An 11430-nucleotide genomic window follows, 5' to 3' on the forward strand; every position below is an offset into this window, starting at 1 on the left:
ACTGAAACGGTGCAAAAAATCTAAATAAAGTCAAGTTGGTGAGGAGATAAAAGAGGAAAAAGCAGTGATGATGACACCAAACCACATGGCAGCTGTCTTTGATGCATCTGGTCCTTCCATCTTTGCCTGTCAGATGCCTACATTCCTGTTTTATAACAGGAAAAACTGCTGTTTTCACTCATGTTTCAGGTCTTAATTGGTTAATGGCACCACAAAAAGCATTTGTCCTGAGGACATATTTAAGCCTGATACAAATCAAAGTTGCTCTGTGGCTTCCTGCTTTCATATTGGAGAGTTTTGTTTGCTGAGCTGGGAATCTCCTGATTTCTTATCTGGTGACAGATGTTTTTAATCGGCTCCTCAGCCTGCTCCTATCTGTGCATAATGTCATGTTTAGGTGTGCATGTGCTCCCAAAGTGGCTGTGGTTGTGCAGGTTTGCTTGTATGTGAATAAACCACTGAAGTGTTTGAATGCCTGACCATGCATGCCCACAGGAGGTCCATCAGCAGCACAGACAGCCAGTTGGATGACGAGCAGAAGGAGGAGCCGGTGGCAGAGAGGCGGAGGTCCAGCCTCAGTGAGCTGGGCAGCAAACTCACCTCCCTCATTCTGCCCCTTAAGATGTTAGTCCAACCAAAAGAGCAGCACTAGCTGCACCACTGCATGGTGAAAGAGTTGCTCTCTTAGCTGCACTGAGGTTCCAGATGAAAGATTTACCAGTTAAACTGTTATTAAAGCGGTTTTAGCTCCCAGTCGCTGACAGGTCTCTGGCTCTTTCACCATGATCATCACATCATGCTACTTGGCCAGCTGTGCTGTAAATTATAACAGATTCTCAGACTGGAAGATATTTTAAGAACTGTCGAGTCATTTTTCAGTGTCTTACTTGTGATGATGAACAGCAAATTAGAATTTCAAACACTTTGTCACCTTTTTAAGACGCTTTTCTTCATGATTTAAAGTCGTTTTAAACTGATGGAACCTCCTAAGCTATGAAACTCTTTCATTATATGTGATGTATGTTGGCCAGCTTTTTGTTCTCGGGGCTCAAATCGCTTCAAATCATGTTAACACCATTTTCTGACTGTATCAGCAAAAATAAAGAAACTGAAATAAGAATTTCCCTCAGCTTTTTACTGGCCTGAGATCACTGAGTTTGAGTTGTTGGGTGCACGGCGCTCGCGTCCTCTTGCTTGTCTAATGAGCCTAATTGCCCGCTCATCTACTAACCTGTGCAGCGTTTTCTTTGTGCACCTCGGGCTGAACCTTTAAGGTGCAGATGATGTGTTGTTCTGAACTTTCCTCTCCTCCTCTCCTCTGAACATCCCTCAGGAGTCAGGATGAGCTCTTTGTAACGCTGTAAGTCTGCAGGGAGGCGAGTGCAAAGCTGGAAGTGCTTCTGCAGTCTGTCTTAAAGCAAATGTGTGTTAAAGCATGCAACATATGCCTGTTTGTCCTGTGAAGAGTGAGTGAAAGGTTCGTCAGAACCAGTACGGGCCGATTTTTGTCAGCTGCTTTTGTCTAACTAATCGATGCTCTAATCCACCTCCAAGCCAACCTTTGTGCTCGTTCGGGTGTTTTCTCATCACCCCGGTGGCTAAATCATTTCAGCTCAGCCACATCTAATTAACCACTTGCTGTCTGTTGCATCGGTTGCCATGAATGAGTGTTTCTGTGACGGTTTACTCCCATCACAGCTCATTTTTGGTAACTTTTTGTTCACCCCACAACAACATTTTCTCTGCTTTGCTTCAGTCCAAGTCCTTCATCCAGCCCCACGTCCACAGATCCAGGAGCCGCCCTGTGTCTGTCCCATGGGACCAGTTACCGGGCGGCGGTGCCCAGAGGAAACAGGGGCCTCTGGCTCTGGCTGGCTATTGTGGTGGTGCTCGCAGGTAGGTTGAACTCTGATTCTCTGATTCATTCTTATCTCACCTTATCTGATTCTCTGCTCTCTGAATGAAATGGCTCACCCAACAGCTGACTCTTATCTCACCTTAAGTTAATTTATTGTGAAAAGAGGAGTTCTCCATCCTCTTCTTTGTCATGCACAGGCCTCCTGGCGCTGCTCGCCAGCCTGGTGATGCAGCCGGCGGTAGATGCAGCCCCGGTGGGGACAGGGGACTCCTGGACGACCATCCAGCAGCTGCTGTGGCCCTATGCAGGGCTTCGGCACAACGGCCAGCCCCCTGTGTAGCCTGGTGCGGTGGGGGGGGGGATGGTGCTCTATGCAGACTATCTGTGCTCTGAGGTGGGGACTGGAAAAAGGCCGGTGGGCCACCTCTGAGCAGAGGCTGTTTCCTGGTGCCTGAAGACTCCTTAAACAGGACTGATCTCGCCAGCAGGGGCCGGGCCTCGGGGGCGTTAACCCTTTGGAGGATTTTATGCATCGCATCACGTTTGCTGAATTAGTTTGTGTGTGTGTTCATGTCTGTTTACAAGAAAAGGGACAGGCTGGTGCCGGTCTGACCGGATCCAGTCCGGTCAGCTGCTCTGGCACCGAGCATCTTTCAGTGGCTCAGAGTGACGCCGCCTGGCTTTTTAACACATTTCATGCACTTCAGGACACTGCCAGCTTTTTTATCATCATGACCTAAAGCTATAAATACTGGTAATAAAACTTTAAATGTTTCTGAGATCAATATTTATGAGTTTGTTAGTTTTGAGTAAGAAAATGTGAATTCTTAAGCTACTTTCCACAGTCCCAGTGACAGCTTTGGATGCATCTGAGGTGGGTCTAAACCTCTGACTGCTTCTGTAAATTCTTTGTTACAGTTTTAACACAAATGTTTTCTTGTTTTTTTTTATTCCAAGTTGTGGTTGTCACAGTTTTGAACATCTATACTTTTGTATGTTCCAAAGAAGACGTGTTGATCTTTGCACAAATAAAGTAGCCGATTCTACAACGGATTTGTTTTCTTGCATCAGTCCAAATGAACCGATGAGGAACTCAGAGGCAGGTTAAGAGTAAGCCAGAGGTCTGGTGGCACAGAGCAGGCGCTGCACGGTGTGGGCGAACAGGTGATGGCAGTTTCTGCTCAGAGCTGTTCCAGCAGGGCTCAAGTCGTCCTGAAGCATGTGGATGAAGGTGGAGTGGAACTCGCTGCCAGGGTCGTGGTCGGGGGAGAAGACTTCGCTCCTCTCTGAGATCTCCAGCTTTTGACTCCTCTGAGCACCCAGCAGATACAGACTCCACGAGCCTTCGGGCACAGGGTCGGACCCAAGGTGTTCACAAGCCTGCCAGAGATGGGTAATAATTACACATCTGCTTTTCTTTTTCTGAGTCTCCCCTCCGAAGGCCAGAACCCTCTCTATCATCCACAGAAGCAGCTTTATCGTTATGAAGGTGTACTCCAGCCTGTGAAACCTCTGCAGATGGTCCAGAACGCGGCGGTGCGTCTGGTCTTGGATCAGCCTAAAAGAACACGTCCCCCCTCTGTTCATTGAGCTCCTCTGGCTGCCCTTAGCCGCCCGCATCAGATCCAAGTCCCTGATGTTAGCTACAAAGAGCTTAATGGAACGGCTCCCATCTACTTGAATGCTCTTGCAAAGGCTTCTGTCCCAACTGGGTCCCTCCGTTGGTCCCAGGATTGTCGTCTAGCAGCTCCTACACCACGCCTAAGACAATCCAAACTCTGTTCATGTGTCGTCCCACGATGGTGGAATGACCTACCGAGCGCTACCAGAACAGGGGCGTCCCTGTCTATCTTCAAGAAGCTCCTGAAAACCCAGCTCTTCAGAGAGCATCTCCTATCCCAGCACTTACCTTGTGCTTCCCTACCCCCTCTATCTCTGCACTTTATCTTTCTGCACTTCCTTCTATGCCTGCACCCTATCTCTACTCTGTCCCCTCTGACAGAGTCGGACTCCTGGGTTCCTTCTATGGAGCTTATTGTTAGCTTTTTGTATAGCTGTTATATCTTCATTTCAGATTATCCTTTAGCTGCAGAAGTGAACCTTTGTGGCTGTGCATTACTGAAGCTCACGTCTGATACAACCAAGTTAAAAACAAGACGAGTTACTGTACCTGCACGACCAGATGCTCGGCTCCACATTTGGAGTTCCACTTGCTCCAGGAGAAAGCACAGGCAGAGGCACAGAGGGCCATCTGTTCGTAGGCAGCATGTTCTGTGAGTGGGTCCTGCAGAGGGAGAAATCCAGTGATGTCAGCTCTGAATCATTTCTGATCTGTTTACACTCTGATATTTTGGGTTTTCAGTGGTTGCTGCATCCATTTAACCATAAAGCTGTCAGCTCTAACCACAGTTAGACCTATCAAAGCAGAGGATGTTAACCTTTTTGCAGACGCTGACATATTCGTCCGTGTACTCGCTGACGAAGATGTTGATCCCCACGTTCAGCATGGCTCTCTGCAGGGCAGGTCCGCTCAGCCACTTCCCCAGGAGGTGGGAGAGGCCCTCCTCCTGCTCTGCCTGCAGCATGCACCGATTCCCCTGCAACACACAGACTGTAAGGCCAGGCCACACCATTTTATTCTCTCTTTTCTGTGTGTCTTGCCTGAACGGTGATGCTTAAGTTGATGAGCGCCCCGTTGACGGTGTACAGAGCGCGGTCCTGGCCCAGCGGACGGAGCTCCCAGCTTTGAAAGGGCAGGTTGGCGTACGTTTCCTGCATCAGCACAAAGGGTTGAAAGGAGTCCATCTTGAAAGAGATTTTGGCCTCTGTTTCCTCGTAGGAAACATCTGTGACACCGTCCATCCTCCACTGCTTTCCTGAATAAAAGACAGTTTCAGTTACTTCTGCTGCTTACAGTACTGAGGTTTACGGCGTGCGTTGTTTACCTGTGGCGTCCCAGCGAGCCACCTGTGGAGTTTTCAGGAATATAACCGAGTCAGGCAGCGCCACAGACACCCCGACAGGGGGGCAGCAGGCGGCCTCATTATCATCCAAGCTGGACTTCTCTGTGGGGTAGTTGAACTCCTGTAACCCTGTGTCCAGCAGCTACAAAAGTTGAGCACAGAGGGTGAGGACGTGTGCAGAAATCAGCTCCCAGCGCTGATGGAGGCAGAGTAATCGCTTACTCACCTGTCTAATTTCCCAGCCGTTGACCTTGTGAGCTTGAGGAGGGAGGTGAAACACGTCATAGTAGAAAACCCCACCCAGAGGTGTGTATTGCATCAGATCCACCACTTGTGCATCCTGGCCTGTCGTCAGGGGGCCGGTCAGGTCGCCTTCAGCTGAAGAGGGAACAGAAAGTGTTTCTCTGCTCCATCAGATGACCCTAACCCAGGTAGTTCAGGTGCAGACATCTTACCAAAGAGCGCCTCCACCTGTGTGTGTATCTGGCTCGTTCGGCCTTCTGAAGGCTGCAGACTGGCTTCACTCTGTCAGACAGAAACAGTCGCAGTAAAAACTTCCCACCTGCTGCGACGACCCAAAGCAGGAAGTCATTCTCCCATCTTACCTTCCTCCCCTCTGACCCTGGGAGGGACCGCACCTCCTCATCTGCTCGCTCCTGCTGCACATCCTCCTGCACGCCGCCTTCTTTCTGCTCCTGCTCAGATATGTCAACATCTTCCAGAACCTTCTTGTCCCCTGCAAGAGACCTGAGAGCACACAGCTGGCAGCATTCTCCTTCTAAAAGCCGTTTTGTATGAGAGAGGAAACTGTCAGTGTGGCTGATACCTGTGGCTGGCTGTTCCCAGGTGAGTGATCCTGGCCAGCATGGACAGGTGGTCGTAGTGTGTGTGGAGGATCCGAACAGCGATGTCGCTCACAGCGAGCTGCTTGGGAAGCTCAAAGCCCATTCCAGCCTCCTCGAAGTTCAAACCCTTAAACCTGGATGGAAGAGTTGGAGAAATATTACCCCAGTTTGTTTCGGTACTCCAGCTGGAGTCCCTGAAGGCAGCATCTCCTTCCTGACCCGTTTATCCACAAACCTTGCGTTCTTCCTGAGGTTGGCCCAGAGACACAGAGTTATGTTGTCATCTTTGACCACAGTCCGCATGTTCCCCGTCTCGGTGTCAATGTTTGCACTGGCCCTCTGTGCCCAGACAACAAAGCACAGATTGCACAGATTGGGATCTTTAAAACGTAAAGATTTAAAAAGTAAAAAGTATTATTGGTTTTTTGTGGGTTTTTTTTAAAATACCGTAAGGATCTCCTCGGTGGTCTGGAGGTGCTTGAAATGGATCAGCTCCTGCAAATCTATAAGAGCCTCCTGGTACCTCTGGCTCTCCAGCGGATCTGTGGCCTCTTTGAGCAGATCTTCCAGCTCCTCCACCAGCTGCCAACAACATGTATGCACACAATAAATATAGGAAAAAGCCCTTTTTCTGTTACAAATGGTTTCACTGCAGTGCTTGAGCTTGTGAACAGATTCAGGGAGTCTGGGGAAGTCTCAGTGTGGAAAGGCCAAGGACAGAAAGCCCTGTTGGATGAGCTCGGAGCCCTCAGGCAGCACTGCAGGAGAAACCGTCAGGCCACCATGATCCATACAGCCACATGGGCTCAGGAGGAGCTGGGAAAAGCATTTCCACTCAACACAGTCCACGGCTGCATCCAGAAATGTGAGCTGAAGCTGCATCACACCAGGAGGAAGCCATATATCAGCTCTGAGCAGAACCACGGCCCAGTTCTCTGGACTCCAGCTCATCTCAGAGGGACAGAAAGACAGTGGACACGTGTTCTGTGGGCAGATGAGTCCACGTTTCAGCTGCTTCTGGGAAAAACTGCTGAGAAAGAGCATCCAGGTTGTTCTCAGAGGAAGGTTTAAAGCCAGCGTCTGTGATGGTCTGGGGCTGCAGCAGAGTCCATGGCATGGAGGGCTTCATCTGGGTGAAGGTACCACTGATGCACAGCTGGATGTTGGAGTTCTGGAGAGACAGATGCTGCCATCAAGGTGCCGTCTTTTCCCGGGAGGTCCGTGGTTATTTCAGCAGGACGATGCCAGACCTCATTCTGCAGGACTTCCAGCAGCTTCAGACACACAGAGTGTGTGAGCTCGGCTGCCTGCCTGCAGAACATCTGTCTCCTGCTGCAGATGTTGGAGCATCATGAAGAGGAGAACCAGACAACAGCAACCAGGGACTGCTGAGCAGCTGGAATCTGGGATTCAGCAGGAATGGACTCAGATTCCTCTGAAAAACTGCAACAATCAGTGTCCTCAGTCTTTAAATGATAAACAGGGATGTACATCACAGTAAAGCTGCTTCAACATTGTTGCTGCTGGCCTCAAGCCCTCAAGTTGGTCATCAAAGGCACTAAAAAGCATTTTTTAGACTCATGCCAGTTAAATAAACTTGAATTCCCCACTGATTATCACACAGGTGGATTAGCATGTGTGAGCAGTAAGGTACAGACCTGCAGAGCGACGCTGCATTGCTCCAGCACCTGTGTGATGTCGACCTCGGGGTCATCTCTCCACAGGCTGATGTATGTGCTGATCTCACGCTGCATTGTTGGATCCGGTGCACCGTCACAGCGCATGTATCTCTCCCACTGGGCAGAAAGCACATACTGCACTGTTATGGCCACCAGATGCGTGTCTCTGGAGGTAAATACTCCCTGAACTGATGTGTTTAGTGTGAAACTGGACAGATTTCACCAGATTTCCTGTTGGTATGGACAGAAATTCACCCAAACACACCTTGGCCTCCTCAGCGGCATCATGTTTCCATGTAGTTACTGCAGTATGGTTCTCCTCCAGTAGATGGCGGAGTTCATTAAGCTCGTCCTCCCTGCGTGTTTGGTCCTGTCAGTGAAACACATCCATGCACAGGATTGTTTGAGCTGCTGCAGTACTTCTCAGTCATCTTCTCAGGTACTGTACCTTTAGCTCGAGCCTTTCTATCTCCTTCTGCTTCCTCTCTCTCACAAGGCTCTCCTGTTGGTCTCGTTCTGCCTGCAGCTGGGCTTCTTCTGTACAAAAGCAGACCACAGGACACACAGAGTGTCACCAAAACCTGCAGAAAGGGCTTTCATTGCTCAACATTTTCAGGTTGACGCAACAGGTTGTTTCCTCATAGTCACAGCAGGCAACCTACCAACATTCGCCCCAGTTTGAACAGACAGATGACAGGATTACCTTCCTCTCGCAGCCTCCTCTCCTCCTCCTCTTGCTGCTGCTTCGCCTTCTGAGCCTTTGTCAGCTTTCGCCCTTTTTTGGCAGACTTCAAGCCATCGAAATATTACAAATAAGAAATAATAAGTGTTAAAGACGACTCACTGATCAATCTGTACTCATAGTTGGGTTAGTTGCTGAATAAAGCTGACGAAGAATGCTTTCTTTGGACTATTTTCTTTCCTGTGGCTGACCAGCTAAGTTATATCTGTGCTTAAAGTACTCTCTTAAAGTACCTTAAACAACACTGAGTAACATTTTGACTCTTTGTTTTGAAACGTTTATACATAAAGATAGTTTAAATAATTTAATTTATCTAACCTGATCAGTTTTGAGACTATTATTCGGCAATAAAACCGTAAAAACTCACCATATTGACGCTTAACAAGACACTCGAGCGTCCGTGTAACCATAGAAACCTCCGTACATGCGCACTCGTCTGTTTTGAATTGCGACACAACGACTCGTTATACGGCAGAGTTTACAAGTTGAACCGAGCTAAGGACAAAAGGAGACTTCGCTTCGGTGTCGTGTCGCTCAGCTATATGAAGTTCACATGTAAATATCAAGTCATTGTTTAATGTTGGCGATCTTTGCTGATGTGGGGTGTAAAATACCAACTTAAAAGCTAACTGTGTAGCCGCTCTAAGCTAGCTGCCGTTATTTTCCTCCAGTTTCAGAGGCGAGCAGCTTCTGACATGGCGAACCCTTTAAGGGCTGAAGTTCTCAGGCTGTACAAAAATGTGAGTATATTCCCCCAAAAGGGAAAAAGCAAAAATTAAATTAAATGTCCGTTAAATGATTAATGGCTCCATTTTATGTGCAACAACTTTGGGGGTCTTGAAAATAGGAAAATACAAACTCAGACTAAGAATAATACATGACACATTACAGTGTCTCATTTATACAACTAAATAACTATTAAAACACTTTGTTTTCACTGGCTTTGTGTCCTGGTTCAACGGGATATCCTGGCTTTTATTCCACAATCACAGTTTAGAGTTTATTGTGTCCTTTATAGCTGATTTCAGTTGATATTAATTCACTGTGGATTATATTTCTGATCGATTGGTTAGCTGAGACTGCTGCAGAAAGACACTTTGACCTGAGTAGGTCTAAACCAACGTGCAGAAACAGTATGTGGTGTGAAAAAGATGCTCTGGTCCGTGTTCTGATGCGTTTCTTGTCTCCAACCAGCTGCTGTATCTTGGCCGTGAGTACCCAAAGGGAGCAGCTTATTTCAGAGAGCGCCTGAAGTCCGCCTTCATGAAGAACAAAGACGTGACCGACCCCCAGAAAGTCAAAGAGCTGGTGGCCAGAGGAGACTTTGTCATCAAGGAACTGGAGGCTCTCTATTTCCTGAGAAAATATCGAGCCATGAAGAAGAGATACTACGAGCCTGAGGAGTGAAAACGCACACAGGGTGACACACGAACAATGGGAGCAACTCTTCACTTAAACATCTGTTTAGTACTTAATACCAAAGCTGCTCTCTGCCTCAGAGGCTCCATCCAAAGTGTGACAACAGTGTTGTGTTTTTCTGACTGTTCCAAGCTCAGATTCTGTACATATGCTGATGTTTTTGCTCAGTCTTTTTATGGAAGCGTTGCCAGGCCTGGTTTAGCTCCCTGTGGGATAAACCTGTCACCAGCTCAGTTAATAAAGAGCCTGTTTTCATCCAGCTCTGTGTTAAACTGACCGAATCATGCACCATGAGCTGTTTCTGTGTATATCTGTAAATACATGGTCGGTTTGCCCCAGATGTAAATGTACAGGACTGTATCAGTGCACTATTGGGCAAATAAACCTGTTTTTTTTTAACACGATGATCTCCTGCGCCACCTTAATTAAACGTTAATTCTCTGTTTCACTGTTATTGGTCGTCTTTGCGCACATTTCTGTGTCCTCTCTTGTCTCCTCACCTGTGTCCTCTCTTGTCTCCTCACCTGTGTCCTCTCCTGTGTCCTCTCTTGTCTCCTCACCTGTGTCCTCTCCTGTGTCCTCTCTTGTCTCCTCTCCTGTGTCCTCTCCTGTGTCCTCCCTTGTCTCCTCACCTGTGTCCTCTCTTGTCTCCTCTCCTATGTCCTCTCCTGTGTCCTCTCTTGTCTCCTCACCTGTGTCCTCTCTTTTGTCCTCTCTTGTCTCCTCACCTGTGTCCTCTCCTGTGTCCTCACCTGTGTCCTCTCTTTTGTCCTCTCTTGTCTCCTCACCTGTGTCCTCTCTTGTGTTCTCTCCTCTCCTGTGTCCTCACCTGTGTCCTCTCTTGTGTCCTCTCTTGTCTCCTCACCTGTGTCCTCTCCTGTGTCCTCAACTGTGTCCTCAACTGTGTCCTCTCTTGTGTTCTCTCCTGTCTCCTCACCTGTCTCCTCACCTGTGTCCTCACCTGTCTCCTCACCTGTGTCCTCTCCTGTGTCCTCTCTTGTGTCCTCTCTTGTCTCCTCACCTGTGTCCTCTCTTGTCTCCTCACCTGTGTCCTCTCTTGTCTCCTCACCTGTGTCCTCTCCTGTGTACTCACCTGTGTCCTCTCTTGTGTCCTCTCTTGTCTCCTCACCTGTGTCCTCACCTGTGTCCTCACCTGTGTCCTCTCCTGTGTCCTCTCCTGTGTCCTCTCTTGTCTCCTCACCTGTGTCCTCTCCTGTGTCCTCTCTTGTCTCCTCACCTGTGTCCTCTCCTGTGTCCTCACCTGTGTCCTCTCCAATGTCCTCTCTTGTCTCCTCTCCTGTGTCCTCTCCTGTGTACTCACCTGTGTCCTCTCTTGTCTCCTCACCTGTGTCCTCTCCTGTGTCCTCTCTTGTCTCCTCACCTGTGTCCTCTCCTGTGTCCTCACCTGTGTCCTCACCTGTGTCCTCTCCTGTGTCCTCTCTTGTGTCCTCACCTGTGTCCTCTCCTGTGTCCTCTCTTGTCTCCTCACCTGTGTCCTCTCCTGTGTCCTCTCCTGTGTACTCACCTGTGTCCTCTCTTGTGTCCTCTCTTGTCTCCTCACCTGTGTCCTCTCCTGTGTCCTCACCTGTGTCCTCTCCTGTCTCCTCACCTGTGTCCTCTCTTGTGTCCTCTCTTGTCTCCTCACCTGTGTCCTCTCCTGTGTCCTCTCCTGTGTCCTCTCTTGTCTCCTCACCTGTGTCCTCTCCTGTGTCCTCTCTTGTCTCCTCACCTGTGTCCTCTCCTGTGTCCTCACCTGTGTCCTCTCTTGTGTCCTCTCTTGTCTCCTCACCTGTGTCCTCTCTTGTCTCCTCACCTGTGTCCTCTCCTGTGTCCTCTCCTGTGTACTCACCTGTGTCCTCTCTTGTCTCCTCACCTGTGTCCTCTCTTGTCTCCTCACCTGTCTCCTCACCTGTGTCCTCTCTTG

The 11430-nt window shown here is 48.8% G+C and overlaps 3 protein-coding genes across 9 annotated transcripts in view; 2 read left to right on the top strand and 1 right to left on the bottom strand.

Moving 5' to 3' along the window:
• The window catches only part of lrmp (lymphoid-restricted membrane protein), a 24700-nt gene extending 21803 nt beyond the window's left edge, over positions 1-2897 (top strand). For 3 of the 6 annotated variants that reach the window (XM_072377326.1, XM_072377328.1, XM_072377327.1), the window contains 3 exons: positions 496-624; positions 1757-1896; positions 2056-2897. In XM_072377326.1, coding sequence (XP_072233427.1) covers positions 496-624; positions 1757-1896; positions 2056-2198 — 412 coding nt within the window. In that variant the 3' untranslated portion in view covers positions 2199-2897. Of the gene's footprint in view, positions 1-495; positions 625-1333; positions 1361-1756; positions 1897-2055 lie in introns of all 6 variants that reach the window. The other 3 variants (XM_072377330.1, XM_072377331.1, XM_072377329.1) reach the window with 2 other exon arrangements.
• Positions 2817-8151, bottom strand: dnai7 (dynein axonemal intermediate chain 7; the record flags this gene model as incomplete). Its single annotated transcript, XM_072377332.1, has 15 exons — positions 2817-3238; positions 4029-4142; positions 4297-4455; positions 4520-4734; positions 4804-4963; positions 5048-5199; positions 5277-5346; positions 5427-5568; positions 5648-5800; positions 5902-6005; positions 6114-6248; positions 7325-7462; positions 7611-7715; positions 7794-7882; positions 8049-8151. Coding segments are annotated over 15 exons (2115 nt in total), but the record flags the coding sequence as incomplete, so codon positions are not given.
• Positions 8152-8571: 420 nt separating this feature from the next.
• LOC140282762 (LYR motif-containing protein 5A) lies at positions 8572-9931 on the top strand. Of its 2 annotated transcripts, none has more exons than XM_072377316.1 (3): positions 8572-8642; positions 8759-8827; positions 9282-9931. In XM_072377316.1, exons 2-3 carry the CDS (start codon positions 8783-8785, stop codon positions 9492-9494), a joined length of 258 nt encoding a protein of 85 aa, XP_072233417.1. In that variant the 5' UTR covers positions 8572-8642; positions 8759-8782; the 3' UTR covers positions 9495-9931. The 2 variants fall into 2 exon arrangements, with proteins under 2 accessions (XP_072233417.1, XP_072233416.1); XM_072377315.1 differs by having other exon boundaries at positions 8635-8642; positions 8765-8827.
• The last annotated feature ends 1499 nt before the right edge of the window (positions 9932-11430 follow it).

This window comes from Leuresthes tenuis, unplaced genomic scaffold (assembly GCF_036924035.1).
Source record: "Leuresthes tenuis unplaced genomic scaffold, fLeuTen1.0.hap1 SCAF_23, whole genome shotgun sequence".
NCBI lineage: Eukaryota > Metazoa > Chordata > Actinopteri > Atheriniformes > Atherinopsidae > Leuresthes > Leuresthes tenuis.

Excerpts from the sequence above, each read along its gene's own strand:
- LOC140282762 (XM_072377316.1), top strand. The coding sequence starts at position 8,783 with ATGGCGAACCCTTTAAGGGCTGAAGTTCTCAGGCTGTACAAAAAT. Across the intron at positions 8,828-9,281 it reads TTCTCAGGCTGTACAAAAAT|CTGCTGTATCTTGGCCGTGA; the intron begins GTGAGTATATTC and ends GTCTCCAACCAG.